The 25,772-nt window shown below is 50.9% G+C and overlaps 2 protein-coding genes across 8 annotated transcripts in view; one reads left to right on the forward strand and one right to left on the reverse strand.

Annotated features, from left to right (window-relative positions):
• Positions 1–4,660, forward strand: part of PCNX2 (pecanex 2) — a 281,732-nt gene extending 277,072 nt beyond the window's left edge. For all 6 annotated transcript variants that reach the window (XM_079900242.1, XM_079900240.1, XM_079900241.1 and 3 more), the window contains 2 exons: positions 1,767–2,215; positions 3,726–4,660. In XM_079900242.1, coding sequence (XP_079756368.1) covers positions 1,767–2,215; positions 3,726–3,887 — 611 coding nt within the window. In that variant the 3' untranslated portion in view covers positions 3,888–4,660. The remainder of the gene's footprint in view (positions 1–1,766; positions 2,216–3,725) is intronic.
• A 170-nt stretch (positions 4,661–4,830) lies between these two features.
• The window catches only part of NTPCR (nucleoside-triphosphatase, cancer-related), a 39,291-nt gene continuing 18,349 nt past the window's right edge, over positions 4,831–25,772 (reverse strand). Inside the window, exons 4-6 of one of the 2 annotated variants that reach the window (XR_013824283.1) lie at positions 17,549–17,758; positions 8,104–8,245; positions 4,831–5,836 (exon numbers count right to left, since the gene is read on the reverse strand). Coding sequence is in view for 1 of the 2 variants with exons in the window: in XM_079900246.1 (XP_079756372.1) it covers positions 8,177–8,245; positions 17,549–17,758 (279 nt within the window). In the remaining variant the exon portion in view is untranslated. Of the gene's footprint in view, positions 5,837–8,051; positions 8,246–17,548; positions 17,759–25,772 lie in introns of those variants that run through there. The other variant, XM_079900246.1, reaches the window with a different exon arrangement.

Below are 25,772 nucleotides of genomic sequence, written 5' to 3' on the forward strand. Positions count from 1 at the left end.
CCGGGGAATGTCCACAGTAACATCTGTGCCCTAAGGAGTTACCTCGCAAAAGACGTGTTCCCATAGACAAACGTAAATATTTCAGAATCACCGGGTGCCCGGTTAATCACTTGGGCCTTTGGGGTGAGGTGACATTCCTTGGGGGTACCCACCCTGCAGCCCCCTCTATTTTTACCCGTTGAATGTAACTGTACCCACTCCTGCAGACACGTCAGTAGGGCAACTGGTAGCACCGTGACGTCACCAGCTGCCCCCTTCAGAATAATATTTTATTGATGTTTATTTTTTAAACTGAAGTACAGTTGATTTACAAATGTTGTGTTAATTTCTGTACAGCAAGGTGATTCGATTAAACGTATATATACCTTCTTTTTCATATTCTTTTCCGTTACGGTTTATCATAGGCTACTGAATATAGTTCTCTGTGCTTCCCAGTAGGACCTTGTGGTTAAAATAATATTTTAGAATTAGACCCTGGTGAGTACTGAGGCTTAAGTCAAGGAACTCGGCGTTCCAGCAATTCCAGGCTCGTCCACCCGCCTCGTCTCTAACGCCGCAGAGGTAAGTCAGGCACAAGACAGGCGCTTTAAGCCCGCCTTCCTCCAGAGATGTGCCAGGACCAAAGAAAGCCTCGGGCGGTCCGGTCCCTTGGGTCCAAAATGGCCTTGTTTTTCTCTCTCTCTTTTTTTAGATTTAGGCCAGGGTGGTTATATGTATATGTATAACTGATTCACTTTGCTGCACACCTGAAACTAATACAACGTTGTAAATCAACTAGACTCCAGTAAAAAATAAAATAAAGGCCTCGTCTCAGCAAGTCTCAGCAAGAGCTGGGCCAGGAAGGACCCCTGAGGGGAGGGACAACTGGCCAAAGGGAGCTGGGAGCCCTGACAGACGTGGGAACCCGGGCCGTGCACGCCCGAGTTGGGCCGGGGAGGGCTTCCTCTCAAAGACCTTGATCTTAAGGGAAAACTTTTCTAGAAAAAAAAGGCCACAGCATGTGGCTCAACCCGTTTTTCCTCTTTCGAAGGCAACTAGACATGATGCAAACCTGCATGCTTTCCCTTCATCACTGCTTATCAGAGGAGCCCAGGAACCCAGTCCCGAAGCAGGGACATGATGGGATTTGCCTGATGAGGCCACGTTATGGGTTTGCCTAGGACAGGGGCTCCCAGGGACGAGGGGCTTCAGTGCGAAACCCAGGACAGGCCTGGGCAAACCGGACGGGCCCATCGCCCTGGCCTGTGGCCCACACCAACACCCCTGCCCCATCCTTCAGTTCTCAGGCCTCAGTGGAGCCCCGAGCTGGGCTCCCAACCCTCCATCCCAGCCCAGAAGGTGGGAGGCCAGCCTGGGTCCCTCGGGCCCCGCAGAGCAGCCCGCCTGCCTCAGCACGCGGACACTGACATGGGCAGCTGCCTGCCACGGCAAGCCGGTCTGCTCTGCTGTTTTTTTTTTTAAATCCCCCTTTTTAGAAAGCTCTGGTTGACTAGATAAGTGACTTTTTGAATGCCCTTGCTTTTCCCTCTTTGTCTTTAATTCCCACACTTATGTGTTGTTGTTTTTATTAAATTAATTTATGGTGGGTTTGCGATGTCGTGTTAATTTCAGGTGCACGGCAAAGCGATTCAGTTATCCATACAGATATATCCGTTCTTTTTCAGATTCTTTTCCCACATGGGTTATTACAGACTATTGAGTAGAGTTCCCTGTGCTCTACGGTAGGTCCTTGTCGTTTACCTATTCTGCTCTGCTTTCCTTTAAAGGCAGGAGAAAAGGCAGGACTCAGTCCGTCCAGGCCCCCAGGGTCTTAAGCCAAACGCCGCCCATCCCGCGCTCATCCGGCCCCACCGTGGACAGCCACCCGGCCTTCCTGCAGACGTCCACGTCGGTCCACGAGCTGGCCCGGAGGCTCTCGGGCAGCCGGCTGTCCCCGTGCACCTCGGCGGCATCCCTGCGCTCCCAGCCCCCGCCCGCCCCCGCTGCCGGCCACCTGAGCGTCCGCGAGCGGGCCGAGGCCCTCATCAGGTCCAGCCTGGGCTCGTCCACCAGCTCCACCCTCAGCTTCCTCTTTGGCAAGAGGAGCTTCTCGAGCGTCCTGGTCATTTCCGGGCTGTCTGCCGCCGAGGGGGGTAACACCAGCGACACCCAGTCCTCCAGCAGTGTCAACATCACCCTGGGCCCCTCGGCCAGGACCACCAGCCAGCCCGCACGGGTGAGGAGCTCGGGGGGTGGGGGGCACTCCTGGCCGATGAGCCCGGTCCCCCGGGCCTGCAGGCTCCCATCACCTGCCCTGTAGGGTTCCCAGAGTAACAGACAGGCAACGAGACGGGAGCTGGACTGGCCGCGCTCGGAAGCGGACAGGATGTATGGCATGTGTACCGTAATGACGACGCCCAGGCAGGCGGTGGAGGGAGCCGGTGTCAGAGTCCCCTTCGCCCTGAACCCAGGATGTCGGGGGCGGGGGGGGGGGGCATGTCCTCCACGGGTGCAGACAGAACCTTCTCTTTCCACGTTCCTCTGGCTGAGGGAGAGGAAAGGACACACGTCAGCACTGCAGGCAGCTCACCATCAGTTCCGAGCCACTAGATTTAACGGTGGCTCCCGAGATGGCTTTCTACTTTTACGCAGTTAAATGTTAGAGAGTTTTGAGGACTTTGCCCAAATAAACAGTTCCTTATCGAGAATCCCAAGCTGGCTGGCGCTGGGTGAATAACTGGGCTTCACAAGTTAAGTACGTAAGTAAACACCCAGCCGCTCTCTTCTGTACTGTGGTAGGGAGGGAGAAATCGGAAATGTTAAGGCAAAAGCCGGTATCAGGTTGGAGACTTCCACGCTCCGTTTGAACGGTCACACGCCGTCCTGCCCGCGAAGGGGCAGAGCCGCAGGCTGCTGGCCTTCTGGTCCCGGGCGTGGCTTTTTGGAGGTGGATGATGGGGGCTCTGCCCTTACCCTCTTCCCAAAGGGAGAAGCCCTACAGGCCGGCGCCTGCCCCCGCCCGCAGGAGAAGCCATACAGTGGCACCTGCAGCCACCCTGAAACCAGGCCGGCATGCACCACCCTTAGTAGAGCCGTGGCGTTGCAGCGATGGTGCGCTAGCCTTCAGGGCGGGTTATGAGCATCCCGGAGCCCCGGGTTACTTTAGGAGTTTAAGTTAGATAGCTAAGCATAAACAAACTTCGCTTTTTTCATTTCCTCAGTAACGGTGCACAAGGTATCGCAGCTCTCTGCCGCCCCCAATGTGTGTTTAACACAGTCTGTGGATGCAGCGCTGGGATTCTGGCCAATTCTCTCTCCCACAGGGATGGCTGGGTCCTTGGGACCGCGTGCAGCCACAATAAAAAGGCCTCGGTCATACTGTTTGGCGTCAAACCTGCAGGACTGAGCAGCTGTGCAGGACTCAATGTATATGAAGTGACATTGACCCAAACTCAGGAAATCCAGGCTCACAAGTGACCTCTTGCCCAAGGTCATGTTTTTCCAGGTTACCCGAGAAGAGGGCCCTGTGTGCAGAGGCGCCTCCCTCTGCCCGTGGCTCGGGCTGCATGCTCTGTCCTCAAAGACTGCCCCCCGCTTTGGTCCTCTGTAACTGGACCTGACTTTAGACTCTGACCCCAGGTTCCTGCCACACTGCTGGCTGGTACCTACAGCCGTGGGGTGGTCATCAGGGGAAGCAATCAGCTTTGCTGAGCCATCACTTGTTGCTTCTGTTTTCTCTTTGGAAGCACTTTTCCGAGCCGTGCGAACCCACGGAGGCCACCGAGCAGGGGCTGCTTCGAGATCGTCACGTGGCCGAGAACCTGCGGGTGATGTGCAGAAGGGCAAGCCAGGAGGACATGGGCCTGGACGACACGGCCTCCCAGCAGAGCGCTTCCGACGAGCAGTAGCTGAGCTCGGGCCGGAGAAGCCACGCCGTTGGGGAGGGACGCAAGCCCCCCCCAGCTTCTCCCCTGTGCTCCCCAAACTAAACAGCACAAAGAATGAGAGCCGGGAGATCCATCCTGTGGAAGATGAGTGCTGTGTACAAAACAGAATAACTTGATCTCAGGTTCTTGAAAAATATCTCACGTGATGAACACAAACCTTGACACCAGGCCTCCCTCCTGCTCTGGCACTCGCGGCCCCAGAGAGGCGGGACGCGGGAAGCACCCCTCCCAGAACTGGAAAATTCAGATAAAAGCCATGTTAACATCTTAAGACAACTCAAATAGAGCACATAAATAACTCCTTCCGGTCCTGATGAAAATAAGACAGCTGCATGCTAAACAACTGGCATTCTGTATGTCACTGTTACTGTGGAAAAGAGGCGGACAGCAGTGCGTATGACACCATCAGCTGGTCCAATGCGCTGATGTCCAGTCTACATATAAACATCTCACTTCTTTATAATAGTTATGCAGATGTTAAGTAAGTATAAACCAGTGGCAGCTTTACTGCAAAAAATGTGATAGTGCATGCAGTCACGTCCAGAGCATCCTGTGAAAGGAGCCAAGCATCCCCAGCAACGTGAGTGCAGAGTCTAGTTGAGGCAGGTCACGGAGGGCCGCCTAGGCATGATGTTAACTGCAGTCACAGCAACGTCCTGCAAGAAGCCAGGCCCCGTCTCGCCCAGCGCTCCTGTGTGCTTCCCAGGAATGCACGCCTGTTTCCAAGCCAAGCAATCCTTACCGCGTCACAGGACATTTGCACATACCTTTGTTTTTGGAATTAAAATGTTTACAGTTATTGCTGTGTCCAGTTGTTTGAGTTCTGCTGAAACTGTTGTCACTTCTAAAAAAAAACCAAAAAACAACAAAAGAAATACCACATCCTTCACTGTAAGAATGATTTAGGCAACTTCTTTTTAAAAAAAAAAATTATTTTTTATTGAAGTATAGTTGATTTACAATGTTGTGTTAGTTTCAGGTATACAGCAAAGTGATTCAGTTATACACATATATATTCTTTTTCAGATTCTTTTTTTTAATTGAAGTATAGTTGATTTATAATGCTGTAGGCAAATTCTGAGACAGCTTTTCTCATCTTAAGATTCCCATCAGGTAGAGCAGAAACCTGGCTTCTTCCAGACACGAGGGAGGAAGAAGGGATCGTAGAACACAGCCCATGGAGAATATCATCCCTGACCTGGCAAACCGTCCCTTTTGGAAAGCCCTAAATAGTTAGGGATACGCAATCTGGAAACAGTCACACAAATTTCTTAAAGGTACCTGGAGTTTGGAAGTGTAGGCAGAGGGGAGGGTATTGCAGAGAATTCCTTACCCCTTGGAAGTAGATGGCAATATTCTTTTTTTTATAAAATAAGAATTAGAAATTAATAACAATAGGTAGACTCTGTATAATCGGAGACACAGTGCATGATTCTCAAATCAGCAATCCCTGGAGGTGCACGCCTTCTTATTTCTGATGGATTTGCAGACATCTGTCTGAAGAGAAGCTGATAGAACCTCACCGCAGTCCTCCAAGTCGGCTCAAGCAAACCTGGCTGGCAGTTCCCGAAATTCTTTTGGGCAACATTGCAGCCAAGCCCTCAGGTAAAGGGCAGCCTTGAGCTGTGAGCATGGCCTCCCCATATAGGGTGGCCACTTGAATTAGGTAAGACAATGACCCACGCCCAGCAGCATTCAGACTGGGCACTCCTCGGGCCTCCACAGGTAAGAAACACAGAGTCACCGCTTCCCCAGCCAGTGAGAGCTGCTCAAAGAGCTGGGAGAGCAGTCTGCAGGGACAGCGCGATGCAGGTGAGAAGGCAGACACGACGCGGGTACTCCTGCCACCGGAGATTCGAGAGCTGCTTTTCCGACTGCTGGGTTACTGCTCATCCCGCTTCTCTGGCAGCCTTTTGGGACGCAGCGGGAGAAGGAAAGGTGTAGTTTACCCACATCGGGGCCAGACTCCTCAGACAGGGATGCCGCCCTCTGCGTTGTCTGCGGCAGTAAAGCCACCTGAGTACGCTCTGAGCGTGTGCACACGCAGACCCACGGGTGAGATCGTGGCTGGATCCCCTCCAGGATTCTTAACGGACTGTCAACGACGCGGCCACGTGACTTTTTCAAGTGTTGCAAACAACTTTTATATTTACAACTCATGAGCTTGTTAATCTGATCTTCAGCGAGTCAACTGTTTATCAGAGCGTATTCCTTGCAAAATACTGTATTACTAGCCCCCATTTAGAGGAGATTTTCCGAAGGTGACATTTCTTGCTGGAGTTATTCACCTGTTCTGTCAGAACACAGCTAAAGAGTTATTTATTTTCTACATTTGGACACTGAACAAAACTGCTTCTCCTCTAAAGATAATATAAACTGTAGTGCTTGGCCTTCTATAAATCACGGGGCTAACCTGGCATTACTGATATTCATTTCTGCCCTGTGTGTTAAAGCCACCTGCCTGGCAAGTCGTTTTCTAAAACCGCTTTGGTGCACTGACCTCTCCTGGCCCATGAAACGGGCATCGCAAGGCCTGTTCCCCAAGCCCTCCTCCCAAGCCTGCTCCACTTTCCTACTGCTTTGTCCCAAGTCACAAGCACCTGCCATCAGCTGCCCCCAGCGCCCCTACTCCCACGCGGTCTTCCCAGACACAGCATTCTACGAACACGAGACAGACGGAGGAGGAGGGGGGAGGCCCATCCCACTTTCCTGGGCCACCACTGCTCCCCGCCCCGCACCTGACCACTTACGGCTTGACGGTGCCCCCTCTTCCTCAGCCACCACAGTCAGAGAGCTCACAGGCCGTGACTTTAAAGGACCATCTCCCTGACACGTGCCAATTCAGAGAAGAAAAGAAACCATTTGGGGGACTTCCCTGGCGGTCCAGTGGTTAGGGCCCCAGGCTCGATCCCTGGTCAGGGAACTAAGATCCCACATGCCCCTTGGCTTGGCCAAAAAAAGCCCATTTTTTAAAATACTGTGTGTGTCCTGCCCCTAGGTTCTTCAGAACCATTTTTTTTTTTTTGATTCCATATATATGTGTTAGCATACGGTATTTGTTTTTCTCTTTCTGACTTGCTTCCTGCACTGTCTGCTGCCCCAGGGCCCAGCTCACGGGACACCTCGCTCCACAGATGCCCGGACCGGGCAGAGGTCATATTCAAGGGCACACCCGGCATTAGCACCAGCTGGGTTTGTAGCTAAGGCTAAAGAAATCCTGGTAATTCATAGTTCTTCACCAAAACTGGCCTAAAGACACTGCACTGGTTATCGTCACTGTGTCCCATCAACCCCTGGGAGGGCAGCTGTTATCCTCTGTGAGCTCTGGGGCTTCAGTGGTCTGTCCCACGGGGCCCTGCCCAGGCTGCACCTTCTCTCTCTGCACTGTCTTCCCCGCAGCCCAGGCCCCGGCCCCGGGCGCCCCCCAGGGGATCACGAGGGGATCACGAGGACGCCTGAGGGTGGTTTCCTTCAGGCTGTGGCGACGCCTTCCTTTGATGGTACCCACTTCCCTCTTTTCTGGGAGGGAAACGGGGCCCAGGAAGGTTTGCGAACTTGTCTAAATGAACGGGGCCAAAGTGCGGCTCTGATCTGAAGCCCTGCTGGGTACCCAGCACTACCAACATTTCTACAGACTGCTCGTCCCTCCCACGCAGGGACCCACATGCGTGCAATCATCACATCTACCTTTATTTTATTAAGCAATAAGCAAACAGATAAACAATAAGAGATGGGGGGGGGGAGGACCGAAAATGGCTTTTTTTGAAATACTGATTTTTTAAAAAATCAAGTAACTGTTATCACTCTAAGTTGCGGGAGACTCCAGCTGCTCCTGGAGAGGGATTTAATTTTCCTGACATGCAAAACTGATTAGGCAGTGAGCGCTCTTCTCCCCCTTTTCCCTGAACACATTTATAAACTTCAATCAATGGGGGCAAATTCCAACTAATACTCCGAAAACCATTTCTCATTTCATAATTTACCCAAATCATATGCACAACTGCAAGAGGAAATAAACAAAAATCTCTCAGCATGAATAAACCACAGTGGACTGTTAATCTTGTCAAGTCAATCCAGCATTAAGGCTAATTTGATCTTTTAAACATTTTATGGAAAACAGCTGTCAGGCTTTCTTTGGAAAAGCCTCCAAGATTTCATAAACCCGAAGGCCAAAAACCTGGACAGGCAGGGAACTGAGGCTCCTCTCCAAGAGATGTGTTCACGTGCAGAAAAGCAGTGACAAGTCGTCTTCACTTCCGGCCACTCTGCACACACGTCACAATCTCTGGCAGAAGGTGGTTTCTGTTTTCCTTGGTGACCTGTGGGAAGAAGCAAGAAAGCGTGCTTCAGAGTCCCTTTCTTTTCCTTCAATTACCTACTCTGCCAGGTAATATTCTAAAAGAAGAGCCTGAAAGGTGAGGGGTGTTTTAGAAAGTGTGACCCAGGCGAGGTACGACCAAGGGAGGAAGCCCAGGTCCTCCAGAGCACTCTGAAAACTGGGCCGGTGGACTCGAATCCCACCACCATCTTCTGTGAAGCTGCGGCTCAAACAGTGACAGTGGGTTTTGATGACGGAAGGATTTTTAACCGGAAAAGGGCTACGAATTGAACCCTGGGAGGGATGATGGGAATGCAGGCTGGGACGTGGCCCCTGAGCTCAGCCTGACCTGGAAAGAAGGATGCCTGAGTGAAGCCGGGAGAACCTGTGCTTCAGGTGGGCACTGGCCCTCCAGGTGGGCCCTGGAGGTGGACCCACTGGCGCTGGGTCACACCCAGGGTTCTGGGATGCTCTGAAGGTCAGTAATCTACTCACCTCTCCGTGAGCTTAGCAAATTTGCACGTTGCAAGAAACCTCCGACACCAGTCAATGTGAATGACGAGGAACCAGGAGCCCAGAGAAGGGCAGGGCTTTTCCTGAGCTCTCAGAGGTAGCGCGGGCGCAGTGCAGACTAGGACACAGGCCCCTGCATCCCGGTGTGCTACCTCTATGATCAACAGTTACAAAAACAAACAAAACTAACAGTTTATTCAAGCTCTCTCCGATGATCTGTGTTATATTTTTCTTTCTGTCACTACCACAGGCCCATGGAGTATAGCTCGAGCATCCAGACGCCCCCAGGCAGCTGGGTGGGGGGCTGCGCCCCGAGCACGGGCAGAGCCGCCTCTCCTCCCATCACCAGTGCCTTCCTCGGTGGCCCACACAACATTCAGCACGCTCTGCTGGTGGGCAAGGTGCTGGGGATGGCGAGACTCAGACCAGGACCTTGACCTTACGGAGCCCGCAGACCAGACGGGGGGCAGACGTGGACAGCAGTGAGAGCAGGGTTGCAGAGGAACCGCAGGAGGTTATGCCCGAGTTGCATCTGACAGGTGGACGCCGGGAGAAGGGCACTGGCAGAGAGAAGGGCCGGGCAGAGAATCACACGGAGAGGAGGTGCGTGTGGCCGGAAGACCTTGAGCGGGTTTGGGGTGCGAGGTCCCCGAGAGGAGACGGGCCTGGTCCCGCTACAGGCCCTCCCCCCGCCGCGGGGGGCAGGGGTCCCGGCTCGGGAGGTGAACGCGCGTCTGGAGGAAACGCGCAGTGGACCTCACCGCCTGGGGCTCCTGCATCCCACATCCTTCTTGCAAGAGCGCGGCGCCTCTGCCGCACCAGAGCTGCCCACGGCCCCGGGGACCTCCTGACCATCTGAGTCCCAAAAGGACGGAGCCAGGCGGCGGAGGCCGGTCCCCTGACGGTGGTGTCCGAGGATGCCGCCCACTGGACCCCGGGCAGCCCTGGCTCCACCGAAAGGAGGACCATCCGCCCCGTCTTCGCCTTGATGACGAACCGCCCATCCGCATGAGGCTTCGTTGCCGTTCTGGCCTACACTGGCCCGAGCCCGTTCTTGCGGAGAGCATCCGAGGGAGTCCCCGCCGTGGGCGGAGGATCGGGGTGGCAGCGGCACGCAGGGAGGGCAGGAGGACACGCGGGCCCTCGGCCCCCGCCTCCGCCCTGGCCTCACGAGGAGTCCCCGAGGCTCTGCCATCAGGGTCCCTGAGGGCTCACTGCAGGCCCAGAAGGGCCACCTCCTCTGATGGGGACATTTCATCACCCCCTTTACACACGTGAGAGAGACGGTGAGATGCTGAGCTGGGAGAGGAGGAGAGAGACGGACCCAAGAGGGAAGAAAAACAGGGGCAACTGTGGCAGCGGGGGTGGGGGAGGAGGGGCCAGGCACCGCCCCGCTCCCTCGGACATCCCCAAGGGGGCCCCGGCTCCGCCATCCAGCTCCAGAGGAGCCGCCGCTGGTGGATCTCGGGCACCGGAGGTCGGCAGGTCCGCACTGGACACTTCTGACGTCGTTCAAGTGTAAACTGAAGCCGGTGCGATGAGACACGTGAAGAAACAGGGTCTGCAGGCTGCTGGTAGGATTTCTTCCCCTGGCTCATCACTAAGGCTTCACTTCCAGTCTTTGAAGACCTCAGCCCTCGGAAAGAATGGCTGGGGCGGGGGGATGAAGGGAAGTGAAGGGTGATGAGGTGGAAACCCCGCTACCCAAGACCCCGGTCCTGGGGGCAGGCTGTTCAAGTGGCCCAGCGGAGGCCTGCAGAGAAGCAGGATTTAACAGGCGGGAGGCTCAGAGATGATAAAAGAAGAGCCCCAGAGAGCACCGCCAAGCTGCAGGGCCACAGTTCCGCGGTCACGCAGGTGTCCTGCTGGAGCCCCGCCCACCGTCCTCCGGGAGCTGCGGGGCTGCAGCAGGGACAGGGTCCACCCGCCCCCAGCGCGCAGAGAACGTCTCCAAGCCTTGCACAGAAAAAGAACAAAGGATAAAAACTAGAAAAGACACATTCTGATGACTTCTCACTAAAAACTGGTGAACAGAATACTAATATTCCGCCGCCCCCTTGGATTTTTCTAGGATGACTTCTGAAGATTATGCAGTAAGATCTTCATGCAAAGCCGTTTACAGCGTTCAGTTGCCACGTTCCTTTCCAGCCAAGACAAACCCTCAGATGCGAGAACAAGCACAGCATCGTCTGTCAACTCAGGGACGCTTCCCTTTCGGCAGAATTCTGGTCTACTTTTTATTCTACCCCCAGACTTTTGGTGGCAGAAAAGCCCTTCCTGAGAGGCTAACGAGAAGAGGGCACTGGGGGCTGGGAGGGAAAAGGAGGTGAGGACGACTGCAGAAAGGACCCCGGCGTCCTCGGCCTCTCCTCCCACCATGCCCTGCCCAGGGCTGCAGGAGGTGCCCGGCCTCGGGCCCCTAGAAAATTGGACGGCGAGTTCCAGGGTGACAGGGCTGCATCACATTCCTCCTGCGTCTAGCACAGGGTGGGTGCTCCGTCAATGCTTCTTATATTCTAAGCAGAGGAGGGTCTTTGAAATAGAGCTGAGCGGTTAAATACAGATTATGAAGACTCTGGCCTATTAGGCATCTGAGTGGCTCTGAGCCTCCTGGGACCAGGGAAGGGCCTAAGACTGGCCTACCAGTCAATGACTTGGGCGCCGTAACGTCAGGAAGGCTGTGAACATATGGACAGAGGAACAGGCAGGGGAAAAAAATGCCTCTTCATGTATACACTATGTGCAAGAAAGCAAAACAAAACCACATACATTTCCTTGAAACTGTGTGGGAAGCACCCTGACAAGTTTTAAATAAGCAGGGGATTGAAAAAAGAAATTAATTTGACAATGCTCATTATTATACATTAACACGTAACAAAAGGATTACTAGTCTCTCCGTTTCACATTGTCTCCATTTCATTTTATTGAACCTAAAAATAGGCTCATTCATGAATTCAAACCCTCTAACCCTACTTTCCCTTGAAGTTTAAAGGCTCTAAACCAAGAATTATTTTGCCAGTGGGGTTTCGGGAACCCAGTGCCCGTGGGATGGGACTATGCTTCCATGGCAACGCTCGGGAGGCGGCAGGAGGGGCGCAATGGTTCTTTGTTTCCATGGCAACGCCACTTCTCTCGGGAGGAGGAAGGAGAGGTGATGGTTCTTTGTTTGGGTGTCCTGACTTCTGCGTTGAGTGTACAGCGTAGCTTTACTGAGCTATAATTCATATACCAAAAAATTCAACCTCGGGCAGAATTCGGTGGCTTTTAGTAGATTCCCAGCCGTGCAGTCATCAGCACTATCTATCTGGAGTATTTTCATCACGCCCTCCCCGCCCGTCCCCAATTACCCTCACTCTCAACCACTACACTCACTCCTTCCCCCCAGGTGTTGGCAACCACTAACCAATTTTTTTGGTCTATAGATTTGCCTATTCTGGACATTTCGTGCAGATGGAATCGTACAGTGTGGAATCCTCTGTGACAGGCTTCCTTCCCTTGGTGTCACGTGACGTAAACTCCTCCACGTTGAACACACGTCACCACGGCATTCCCTCTTACTGTCCAGCGATGCCCCATCGTGTGTGTACCACATCCTGTTTGTTTGTTCATCAGCTGATGGACATTTGGGTTGTCACTTTTTGGCTGCTGTGTACACCAGTGTACGAGTTTTTGTTTGAACACACGTTTTCAATTCTTCTGGGTACACACTTAGAAGTGGAATTGCTGAGTTATAGGGTGATCCCACGTCTACCTTTCTGACGAACTGCTGCATTTTTACAGTCCCAGCAGCAGGGTATGGGGCCTCCAATTTCTCCACATGCTCACTGACACTATTTTCCATTTCTTTCCTTTAATTTCATTCTAGCCATCCCAGCAACGTGCAGTGCTAGCTCACTGTGGTTTTGGTTTGCACTGCCCTAAAAACGAATGGTGTTACATTTTCATGTGCTTATCAACTATTTGCCTATCTTTGGAGAAACGTCTTTTCAGATTCTTTGCTCCTTTTTTAATTGGTTTATTTGTTGTTTTATTATTGAGTTGTAAGAGTTCTCTATGTATTCTGGGATACACAAAGTCCCTTATCAGATATATGATTCTTAAATAGTTTTTCCCATCCTGTGGCTTGTCCTTTTACTTTCTTGACAGTGTCCTTTGAAGCACAAAAATTTTAAATTTTGGTGAAGTTCACTGTATCTACTTTTCTCTCGTCACTTGTGCTTTTGGTGTTGGAACAAATAAGACTCTGCCTAACCCAAGTTTACAGAGAATTACTCCTATATTTTCTTCTAAGAGTTCTATAGTTTCATTCTTACATGTAGATCTACGGTCTGTTTTGAGTTAATTTTTGTGTCTGATGTGAGGTAAGGGTCTGGCTTCATTCTTTTGGATGTGGATGTCCAGTTTTCCAGCACCTTTGGCTGAAAAACAATTTTTTCTTCATTAACTTGTCCTGGCACTCTTGTTGAAAATCAGTTGATCGCAGATGCAAGGGTTTATTTTTGGACTTTCAACTCTATTCTGACAATCTACGTGTCTGTCCCTGTGCCAGCACCACACTGTCTTGATTCCTGTAGCTTTGCAGTAAGTTTTGAAATCGGGAAGTATGAGTCTTCCAACATTTTATGATTGTTTGAGCTGGGTCCTTTAAATTTCCATATGAATTTTAGGATTACCTTGTTAATTTCTACAGAAAACCCTGCCTACTGACTCTTGACCTAAAGGTCGGCAGGTGTATGCTCATTCCTGTACCTACAGGAGTCTGTGACCCAGAAACAGCATCAAATTCCTGGTGAGATGAAAATGGTTTATACCCTGCTTGGTTAAAAAACCCATGGCCAGGCAGAGTAAGAGGAGGTCTAAAAATTTCCAAATTGGAGGGAAGCTGGGACGTAGTTCCCATTTTTCTTGTGATCTTGCAATCCACGGGCAAAAACTAAAAGAAGAAAAACTGCTTTATGGACTAAAACAAGTTTAAGTGGCTCTGAATTCAGAACAGTAGAACAGATTTTAGTTACAGTAACATTTTTCTAAAGTAGAAAGACCAAGTACTTTCCAGGGATCTTAGATTTCAAATCATCTGAACCACCCCTACCCACGAAGGTAACACACATCAGGGCTACGGTAACGCTCAGGCTTGGGAGTCAACAGACCGAGGTCTGAATCCTGGCTGTGCCCCTACTAACCGAACAACCTCGGACAAGGCCCGCCAGCTGTCACTGATGACCAGGCTGCCGTGACGTCCCCGACGCGCTGATGGACCTCAGCACCTCCCCCAGGTGCCCCAGGACTGGCGGCCACCCTGGCAGCTCAATCCCCGTTCCTGAGACTCCGGGCGTCTCTCCTCTCTCCTGTCCCCTCGGGGGACAACATTCTCCAGCATCTTCATGAAGGAGAGACTTCACAGGAAATCAAGTGAAATATGCTTTGGAAATGCCACCAGCACGACCAAGCTCACATTTTTTTGTTAGAAGTGACAGGCAGGGAGAGACATATTTTTTCACGTTGTGAGTCAGAGAAGGATGAAAGCAGTACGAGAGCTCCTGCTGGAATCTGGACCCGTGAAGGTCTTCACCTCTCGTTTCTGTAGCACTGACATTACCATTAAATGTTTTCTGACATGTGGTCTCCCATAACCTAATATTGAAATAAATTTATAACAGTTTTCAGTGGCTACACTTGGCATTAAACTACAGAAGAAATTAGGAAAACATTTAACCAAACTTCTGAGAGGGAAACATAATTTTCGGGAAGAGAAGCTTCGACGCCTGAACCTGCACCAGGATAGAAGTTTCTATATTACTGAATTCCAGAGGTCCCTGTGGCCCTGGATTTTATTTTTTCAGTCTGTTCTTTCCTGGGCAGTTTCTACCGTTTCACCCTCAGGTTCACTGACTCCATCCTCTGTCATCTCCATTCTGCTGGCGGGTCTACCCACGGACTCTGGCGTCAGTTACGCTATTTTACATTCTAAAATGCTCACTTCATTCTTCCTTACAGCTTCTGTATCTTTGCTGAAGCTTTCAATTTCTTGGCTGAGAATTTCTATTTTTCATTTGTTTCCAGTGGGTTTGTAATTGCTCACTGAGGCATTTTTATGATGGCTGTTTGAAAATCTCTGCCCTATAATTCCAACATCTATGACGTCTTGCTGTTGGCATGTCGGCTGTTTCTCTCACTCTGGCTGATTTTCCTGGTTCTTGGAATGACAAGTGATTTCCAATCGTGTCTCTCGTGCTCTCCCTGGGGTCCCTGGCCAGTGCGCCTTCTTCCCTCTACCATTCAGGTCTTCTTATGTCTGTTTTATGTACAACGTCCAAGGTTTTTATCTGACTTAGGAGGAGCGACAGGGAGCAGTGTGTCTATCCCACTTTGTCTAGGACTGGAAGTGTCCTCAGGGGTTTTTCTGAAAAGTAAGGCTCTGTTTACCTGACCCTGTTAAGAAGAACAGTCTAGATAATGTGAATAACTTCTGAGTTATTGTGAATACTTTCCCAATATCATGACCTCAGTCCCATCTCCACATCATCTGTCAGCACAGGGAAGCTGCCCTCCGCATTTTACATAGCATAATCCTGATCTGGAATGTTCCTTCGTTTCCCCACTTCCCCCTTCAAAAACCCAGCCAAGAACCACTTCCTTCCGGACAACTCTCCCTACTCCTGTTCACACAAATCTCTCTTCCCACCTCCAGATTTGGACTGTCCCTTGGTCTGTTTTTCTTGAGGGAAGGGAATACACCTCACGTGTGCTTGTACCATGGACTAAGCGTCGGATGCAAAGGATGCTCTCAAAAATGAATTCAGGTGACTTTGCTGCATATTAGAAAGGGAAAGGACCAAAGAAGTATCTAATCCAGCCCCTAAATTTGCAGATAAGGAAAATAAGATTCTTCGTTTATAAAATACGCACCAAAAGATCACACGAGCCCCAGAGGAACACAAGAAAGACAAGAATAACGGGGTCGCTTACAGAATTAACCAGAAGCTAATCACTTTACATCATTAGGAGCCAGGATTACCTTGCCTAGAGAATAACCTCCTAGCTTAGAGAGGAGAAAACGTGGTGGTGTCTTAATATACAGCACTGGTTTCTGGACGTGAGAGTCAACCGCAGTCCCACTGCAGGGTTATTAGTCTGCAGAGACAGCCAGGCCTTGGACTTTAGCATCAGCGCTTCCCCAGCCCTCCAGCCTGGAAGCTGTCTGACCTGAAGACTAATTGTCTTTCATGATCTCTCATTATCCATTGTCTCTATTTCCACAGAAACTCGACAATCACAACCAAAGACTCTAATACGGAAGCCACGTGAAATAACGGATAGAGGAGGTGACATATAACTCCGCAGACAAGGCCCATGTCCACCGAGGAAGTGACCCTGCCTGGCTCTCAGGCCTCCCCGGTTCGCCACCTCCTCCCCCACCGCCGGTCCCCAGGGACCACCGTGCCCTGGTGTTGCATTTATCCACATCTGCCATTGCCTACATGCTTGCTTGCGTTTCTCTCATCGAGCCCCTCCATGAGAATGTCGGCTCCATGAGGACAAAGACGCGGTCTGTCTGGTTCACCACCAAGACGTAGTGTGAGGCCGGGCGCACAGGAGATGCTCAATCCATATTCACCAAGTGAGGATAAACGAACGCAGCAGCGCGCACAGATCCCTCCAAGTCTGGCTGGGCTAATCATCCTGGCGGCTGTCTGCTGCCCCAAAGGTACCCTGGACACCTGGGTGACAACGTGGGGATGTCCCCCTGGGGCCAGCCGGCCCTGGGGACAAGTAACCAGCGGTGTGAGGCGCTCACTGGCTCTCTGCAGCTAGAGCACACGCCCGGCCCTCCCACAGAAGTGGCCCTGCCAGCCCCACTGTTTCACCTGGCGCCGGCAGAGGGCTGGCGGAGAGGGACAGCAGAGCGACGTGGCCGCACTGATGCAAACCAACCGAGGCGGCACAGGGAGGACAGTGCCTGGCAAAGAGGGGCACAGAGAGACGGCGGGAGAGACGGGCAGGTCTGCGGGCAAAGCGCCGGCAGTGCCACCAGAGCCCCTGACAACCGGCCCGGACGCTGCCCCTGACGTACGCGTCCTCCACACATGCTCCACCCCAGGGCTTCTCCCACTGCAGGGGCCCCAGAGCCCCCGAGGGCTGGCGAAGACAAGTTCCTGGGCTGCGCCCAGAGCCTGATTCACCTGTTCTGGGCAGGGTGTCTCACCAGCTGGGTACCTGACACGTGGCCAGTGTGACTGAGGAACAGATTCCTCTAACTTAATTCCGTTTAGTTTAAATGTAAATCGTCCCGTGTGGCTGATGGCCACGGCACCGCACGCTGCAGACAGCACACTTCCACCCTCGTGGACACTTCTCTGGACGGTGCTACTCTACAGCATCGGAGACTGTGCTTCAAACTGTAGCCGCAGCTTCTCCCCACAGCAGGAGGCAGCCAGTTTCAGAGGGAGACCTTTAAAAGGAGACGGCACTCACTTGCCTCTGCACCCTCATCGCCCTGGGGGAGATGCGCTCAGGCCCAGAGCACTGCTGCCTGCCGCTGATGCTGGCAAGGCCCCGGCGCCCGGTGAGGAGGGCACCGCAGGAGGGGCGGACGCCTCGGGCGGCTCCCCGCAGGCACGTCTGCTTTGGCATCCAGCAGAGGTGTAACTTCGCTTCTGTAACTCACCTATATTCTGCCGCGAGAGGAAAAAAATACCACTAACTCAAAGCCAAAGGTGTATCTAGAGCCACGTGCTGTTTCAGGGCACCCGCTCCACGCCTGCGGGTAGAGAGGCCCGGGGGTACTCACACTGAACACCTTAATGTCGTTTCGGGTTCTTATCTCTTCCACGAGGGCCAGCGGTTTTCCTTTGGGTACTGGGATGGTGCCAAGGACGACAGTCCCCAGGGTGGACAGCACCTGGCGAACGGCCTGGATGAACGGCTGACTGAAGAGCTCCATCTTCCCCACCTCGTCGATGACACACACGCTCTGCCCCGGGCCACCTCTGGGACCTGCCTGAGGATGACAGAGACACTAACTGGGACACCAGGTCACATGAGGCAACGGGCCCAGGGGTCCCCCTCCCCCGCCACTCACCAACTGACCGTCAGAGCAGGGAAGGCAGCCCCACTTCGGGAAGCAGGAGGCCGTCTCTCCGTCCACCCAGAGCAATCAACTGGCGGGAGAATCCAGGGGAGCTCCCCTGGAGACCACAGCACCCAGAAAACTCCGTTCCCTGAGCACCCAGTCTCCCTGGCGATTTCCGCTCTTCTGGAAGGGCCCTGATAACGACCAAGCTTTGTATTTATAGACACCCAGGCAATAAGCAGGCTTAGAGGAACTGAGGCAGCAGGCCTGGGAGCCCTTGTCAGTTGTTTCGATTTTGAGTTGTATGATGGCCTGTCTGCTGGGAGGGGGTGACCGCTGCGGCCAGATGCCTGTGTATTTCCCAATCTGCGCTACGAGGGTCGGTGGAAAGGAATGAAAATGAAAAGAGAAGGAGTCCTGGTTAAAAAAAAAAAAAAGTGAGCACGTTGTGTGCCCTTTAATCTCAGCTTCCCCTGCTAGTGTCTTTATACCGATGCACTTCCACTATGTCCTTGAAGAACCCTCTAGGAAGAGGTGGGGCAGCCAGCCTCCAAGAGTCCTCATTATTCCCAGCTCCTGGGATGTGCACCCTGTGCAGACCCCTCCCCACAGTACCAAGGTGGGTCTGTGTGATCACCAGAGACTGACAGCACGCAAAAGAGACTGCTGTTTCTGTCTTGGTCTCAATCTCTATCCATTCATCCATCCATCCATCCACCTATCCTGGATCACCTGCTCACAGGGAAGATGCCTGCCATGTTGCGAGGACACGCAGGCAGCTGACGGTGAGGTCCAGGTGATAAGGAACTGAGGCCTCATGTCAACAGCCAGGGAGGATCTCAGGCCTCCCAGCAACCATGACCGTGAACTTGGAAGCCTCAGGGCACTGTAGCTTCATGAGAGACCCTGAGCCTGAACCATTCAGCAAAGCCGTTCCTGGATTCCTGATCCAGGGAAACTGTGAGATTATAAGTGTTCGTTGTTTTAAACTGCTAGATCTTGGGGTAATTTGTTACACAGCAACAGGGAACTAATACACATGTCCTCTCTAGAAAGCCTTCCCAGAGAAAGCTGATAGGACTTTCAGTAGTTTTTCCACAGCAGGGACACAATAGAACATACAATAAGCACTTCAGTGAATGCTGAGTGACAAATACATTTCTATATCTTTATATAAATGATTATTTTGAAAACGGTATGTAAAGCTGATTTACAAAGTACTTTTCACTGTAAGTTCTCAGATTCCTTAAATACTAACATCAATACATTCTCAGAATGAATGGCTAAGTTAAGCTAGATTTTGCTCCAGTTCTAAATACCAAAGCTCTTACACAGTGTGGCCATGGGTGGCGTGCATATGGTGACCAGTGACAGATGGGGCTGAGGGCAGATCCTGGAGCCTCGTATGGTGCACAGAGGGGTGGGATGCTGTCCAAAGGCTGAGACTCAAAGTCAGGATCACACATTGTGCTTGAAAGGCTGCTCACTGTGTGGATTCAGGAAGACAGGGGGGACTTCTTTTGGAACAGACAGCATGGGATTGGAGGGAAGCCTTAGAGCAGTGGTTTTCAAACTTTTCTGTAAGTGGTACTCTTAATTCTCCTGCTTATTATCAAATACATATAACATATTTTTCCACTCCTTTTATTGGCAGAAAGACCAGGAAGGGGCCCACTGTCGTCGTGCGAGAGAGGTCTAAACAAGCACCCAGGCTTCTGTGTTGCTCATCACTTCCCGTTCACCTCTGGGTGGACCTGCGTGCGTTTGTATACACATAGCTGCCCCGTCTCCCCGCTAGAGGCAGAGATGACGCTGTATTCATCTTTTTCCTTCCCATGGAGTTGAACAGCGCAAAGCTGGGCTGAGGCAGCTGATGTGGCCCTGCACTGGCAGGGCAGCTAAGCGAGGGAGAGTGAGGGGTCAGTTCCTATTTCAACATTTTCTTCAAAAAATGAATGCCAGGGCTTCCCTGGTGGCGCAGTGGTTAAGAATCCGCCTGCCACTGCAGGGGACACGGGTTTGATCCCTGGTCCGGGAAGATCCCACATGCCGCGGAGCAACTAAACCCGTGCACCACAACTACCGAGCCTGCGCCGTAGAGCCCGTGAGCCACCACTACAGAGACCGTGCGCCACAACTACTGAGCCTGCTCGCCTAGAGCCCGTGCTCCACAACAAGAGAAGCCACTGCGATGAGAAGCCCGTGCACCGCGACAAAGAGCAGCCCCCGCTCGCTGCAACTAGAGAAAGCCCACGCGCAGCAACGAAGACCCAACGCAGTCAAACTGGGGAGAAAGAAAACAGCTATCGGCCACCCGTGTGTCAGCATAAAAACAGACACTCCCACAACAGTGAGCCATCCCAACTGACCTGCCTCTGAGTAAGGAGTGTCTGGGGCATTTTGCTGCCCCCAGAGACTATGAATACCTGTGGACGCTGTCTTTCTGGAGGCTACAATCTAAACAGCAAACAGAACTCCACTCCAGCACATCAGAACGACAGTTTTGAAAGCGGTTAGTTCCGAGAGAAACAACATCAAAGCATGCGTGAGCACCCATGGCTCTGTGTTTAGTGGGTGCACGTACGCGGGCGGTCAGATACACGTGAGCAGGCCCACGATAAAGCACACGGCTCCACAGCCACCCTGCCTGCCTTTCTCTGCGACGTGCACCAATGAGAGCTCACCTACATCATTTAAACTTCCGGACACACACGTAGACATTATTTTCTACCAACTGGAAATGCTCATTTTAAAACCTTAGCTTATATAAAATCCCCATTCTGTCCAGAATTAGGGACTTTCTTTATCCAGAAACTATAGGAATCTCAAAAAGGCTGGGACTTTTAATGAAAAATTGAGTTATTCACGCTCAGTTGAGACAGATGTCAGAGGCTAAGCCACTCAGACACCTGTAAACAGTCAGCCTGTTTTTCTGAATAACACATGAACATATATGAATGAGCTTAATAAAAGAACTACAATTATGTTCAGAATTGTTTCCTTTCTACATGGAAAGAAATTGTTTCAATTTTAAAAGGAAACAAAAAAAACTCAGTGACCATTCACCCTGTTTTCCATTATTCTAAATGCTCTTCTGAGTTGATGAAGACACAGGGGTACAGCACTAGGGCCCAGGTTTGAAAACCATCAGTAGCCTGGCTCCGGCTTCCCCGTTTCCGGCCGTGGGTTCCAGCCGTGGGTACGGAGTAAGGAGCCCGTGCAGGACTCTGGGTGGCTCTGGGCCACGTGGTTAAAAGCACTGAGCACACCCTATGGGAGCAGCCGTTCTCCGGGCATCCCCTCCCCGCAGAAGACAACTCAGGCGGCATCACTGCGGTCCTCTGTGCCAATCCCCACGCTCTGCTCCTGTGCTTGCATTTCAGCTCGTTATACATTTTCACTGTCACAAAGAGTGGGAAAACCTTCTCTGTGCAAAGCATATTTCAGTCCCTATGTTGGTTCTGAGGGAGAAGATATTTTCTTGGGATAGAGTCCTAACGTTGATAAGCCAGGAGTGAGAGAAGTTATGAATAATGTTATAGCTTTGGTTACACCCAGCTAGCTTGCTTTCCAGAAAGAGTAAATCAATTTAGAGCGACAATGAAATACCTCCGTATCAGCTTTGCTGGAGAGCTGAAAAACAGTGTGATTCTTTTGGTCCTTTGTTTCATCCTTATGTGGACTTTTAAGGATACAAAGAAAATGTAAACATAAAATAAGCAATTTCCTTCAACCAAAATACTGAACGAAGAAAAAGCTAATTAAAGTTGCCTTTGCCTTATTCTGAATTATTTAAATAATACATATTTCCAGTGGTATTAAGGTTGCCATTTGTTTTTTTTTAAACATCAGACACAGACTGGCTTCTGAGCTCGCCTGTCTGGGACAGCAAGTCTCAGAAGTGACGGGAGGGAACCAGGCGGCCGTCGGCCAGAAGGTAGGCAACAGAACTGGAGCCCTGCCCCCTGAATAGCCACAAGTTCTGGGGAAGCTGGAAAGGCAAATGGTGCCAACAGCGGCCAAGGCTGAGCAAGTTCCTCGACCCTCTTAAGTCATTAGCTGTAAGGCAGGGCTCCAGTTAGACTTTTATGTGTGTTTATTCCAAGCTTTAAAGTTTTAGGATCCCTCAGCAGTCTGGTGGCATGTCGGCTGCGTGTCCCCGGGGAGTAAAACGCCAGGCTGGCGGCCAGGACGAGGCGTTCAGGCGGCCCTGTGCGCCCCGCGGCACTGAGCACGCGCGGGGCAGAGCTGCTCCCACCACGTGCCGGAGGCTGGTCCTGAGGCTCTTCCTGGTGTCCCCACGGGCCTCCCCCGGCTCCACACCAGCACCTGACCGCAGAGCGCCTTGGCATCTTCCAAGCTACGAGAAGGACCCTGGGGCTGACTGTCAGCCCAGGGGGATCAAGAACCCAGTCCCCCTCGTGATCCCAGCGCCGTGGGACCAGACTAGATGTTTGGGCTCGTGGGTCCCATGACGGGCCCCGGTTCCCAGCGAACACAAATCAGACTGTTGATGTGACGTCCTCCCAAGGTCCTGCGCCCATCACCTCCCTCAACTTCTCAAGAAAAGTGACCATAACCATCCCTATGCTCTGCACCTCCTGGCAGCCGGGACTAACACACTTTACAAGCATGACCGCCTTCAGTCCTAATAACTTCACGTAGCAGACATCGACATCTCTGCGCTACAACGAAGGAAGGGAAGCCAGGGGGTAAGTGACTCATCCAGTCCCCGAGCTCCCAAGGGACAGGGCTGGGGAGGCTGACCCAGTATCACCCAACTCCATGGCCTCTGCCACCCACCGTAGGCAATTCCATCTGCACAGTTTCCACATGAACTAAGGAAAGAACTGAGTCTCAGAAAGTCATCTCACCATGAAGAAACCACTTTTCTCGCCAATGAGAGAAGGAAGAGTGCCTTAGTTTCTAGGGCCCTACAGAGGTATAGCCACAAAAACGCTATTTTTTTGGATTAATTATATTACTCAAAAAACCCTACCTATTTGGGGTCCCAGAGCAAAAATATCACCAACCTCATTTTATCACGTACAGAGAATGGCCCTGCAGGTGAAGGGGCCTCTACCCTCTGCCAGGAGCTCACCTCTTTGCACACAGTAGAGAAGACAGGAGCGGGTATCCCAATGTGCACAGGCTTACCTCGGCGAGATGCGGAGCTCGCTTCCAGGCACCCGGAATAAAGCCAGTATCACACTAAGGTGAGTCGCATGAATTTTTTAGTTTCTTGGTGCATCTAAAAAGTGTGCAATCGCATTATGTCTAAAAGAACGATGTACGTACCTTAATTAAAAAATACTTTATTACTAAAAACTGCTAACCATCATCTGAGCTTTTAGCAAGGAGTAATCTTTCTGCCGGTGGACGGTCTTGCCTCAGTGCTGAAGGCTGCTGACCGATCCGGACGGTGGTTGCTGAAGGGTGGGGTGGCCATGACAATGTCTTAAAATAAGACAACAATGAGGTCTGTCGCATTGATTGGCTCCTGCTTTCATGAATGATTTCTCGGCAGCAGGCAATGCTGTTTGACAGCATAGACCTTCTTTCAAAATTGGAGTCAATCCTCTCAAACCCTGCTACTGCTTTATCGACTAAGTTTATGGAATACCCTAAATCTCTGTTGTCATGTCAACAATCTCACAGCATCTTCACCAGGAGTAGCTTCCATCTCAAGAAACCTCTTTTCTTGCTCGTCCATAAGAAGCAACTCCTCATCCATTAAAGTTGTATCCTGCGATGGCAGCAGTTCAGTCCCATCTTCAGGCTCCACTTCTAGTTCTCTTGCTGTTTCCACCACATCTGTGGTTACTTCCTCCACTGAGGTCTTTTTTTTTCAATATTATGGCTTTTATTAAAACGCTGCACAGAATATCCTTATACACACATTTGACTCTCTCATTAGGATGAACCTCCAAAAGTGGAATCACTGGATCATCCACTGAGGTCTTGAACCCCTCAAAGTCACCCATGAGGATTGGAAGCAACTTCTTTCAAATTCCTGTTAATGTTGATATTCTGACCTCTTCCCATGAATCATGAACATTCTTAATGGCATCTAGAACAGTGAATCCTTTCCAGAAGGTTTTCAATTGACTTTGCCCAGATCCATCAGAAGAATCACTATCTCTGGCAGCTATAGCCTTACAAAATATATTCCTTAAATAATAAGACCTAAAAGTTGAAGTTACTCTTTGATCCATGGGCTGTAGAATGGATGTTTTCTGAGCAGGCATGAAGAAAACATGAATCTCCAGCTTCTCCATCAGAGCTCTTGGGTGACCAGGTGCATTGTCAATTTTGAAAGGAATCTTTTTTTCTGAGCAGTAGGTCTCAGCAGTGGGCTTCATATATTCAGCAAACTATGTTGTCAACAGATGTGCTGTCACCAGGCTTTGTTATTCCACGTACAGAGCACAGGAAGAGTAGATTTCGCATAATTCTTAAGGGCTCTAGGATTTCCAGAATGGTAAATAAACACTGGCTTCAACTTCAAGTCACCAGCTGCACTGGCCCCTACCAAGAGAGTCAGCCTGTCCTTTGAAGCTTTGAAGCCAGGCATTGACTTCTCCTCTCCAGCTATGAAGGTCCTATGTGGCATCTTCTTCCGACAGAAGGCTGTTTCTTCTACATTGAAAATCTGTTGTTTGGTGTAGCCACCTTCATGAATATCTCAGCTAGACCTTCTGGAGAATTTGCTGCAGCTTGGGCATCAGCACCTGGCGCTTTACCCTGTACTTTCATGTTATGGAGACAGCTTCTTTCCTCAAACCTCATGAACCAACCTCTGCTGGCTTCAAGCTCTTCTTCTGCGGTTTCCTCACCTCTCTCAACCCTCAAAGAACTGAAGAGAGTTAGGGCTTTGCTCTGGATTACGCTCTGGCTTAATGGAATGTTGTCGCTGTTTTGATCCTCTCTCCAAACACTAAAACTTTCTTCCTATCAGCAGTAAGGGTGCTCTGCTTTCTTATCATTTGTGTGTTCACTTTTAATTTCCTTCAAGAACTTTTCCTTTGCACTCACAGCTTGGCTAACTGGCACAGGAGGCATAGCTTTCTGCCTGTCTCGGCTTTCAACGTACCTTCCTCGCTGAGCTTAATCATTTCCAGCTTTTGAAAAGTGAAAAGACGTGCAACTCTTCCTTTCACTTGAATGCTTGGAGGCCGCAAACCTTCAGTTTGTAAAAAAAGGCAGTATCTGCAAAGCACAAGACAACGAGGTATGCCTGTACTACCTTCTAAATCCTCCTTATCAGCTGACGGTGTTTACAATAACTGTTTTTTTTAAATTTCAATTGCTTAGTAAAAATTTTAATCACTACTTAAGCTTTTGATAAAAGTTTGGTATTTTTGATGCCTGATAACCTTCTATTAGAAATTCTCTGAAGGAGATAAAAGTTGATAATTTTTGCTACAGTGAAATGGTGACGACTTTTTTTTTCTAACTAATGAGGTAAATGGATACAAAGAGAGGAGAGGAGTACAGCTTAGATCAGGGAAAAATCAATCTTTATGGATTTGTCTTGTTCAGTTTTTGAATGTACAGTGATTTTATGTTTGTTTCACCTTGCTATAGAAAGTATTTCAAAACGGGGTAGCTAAATTTGCTTTCCAGTTGAAGACTCAAGAGAAAGTTATTATCTTAAGATAACCTAATAAAGTTTATAAAGTATTAGAAAAGGGCTTCCCTGGTGGCGCAGTGGTTGAGGGTCCGCCTGCCGATGCAGGGGACACAGGTTCGTGCCCTGGTCCGGGAAGATCCCACATGCTGCAGAGCGGCTGGGCCCGTGAGCCACGGCCGCTGAGCCTGCGCGTCTGGAGCCTGTGCTCCGTGACGGGAGAGGCCACAGAGGTGAGAGGCCCGCGTACCGCAAATAAATAAATTAGAAAAATTAACTGGGAGAAATTGTGCTGAGGAGGATGTGCTTGGT

The sequence above is a fragment of the Stenella coeruleoalba genome (assembly GCF_951394435.1).
Source record: "Stenella coeruleoalba genome assembly, chromosome: 16".
Lineage (NCBI taxonomy): Eukaryota > Metazoa > Chordata > Mammalia > Artiodactyla > Delphinidae > Stenella > Stenella coeruleoalba.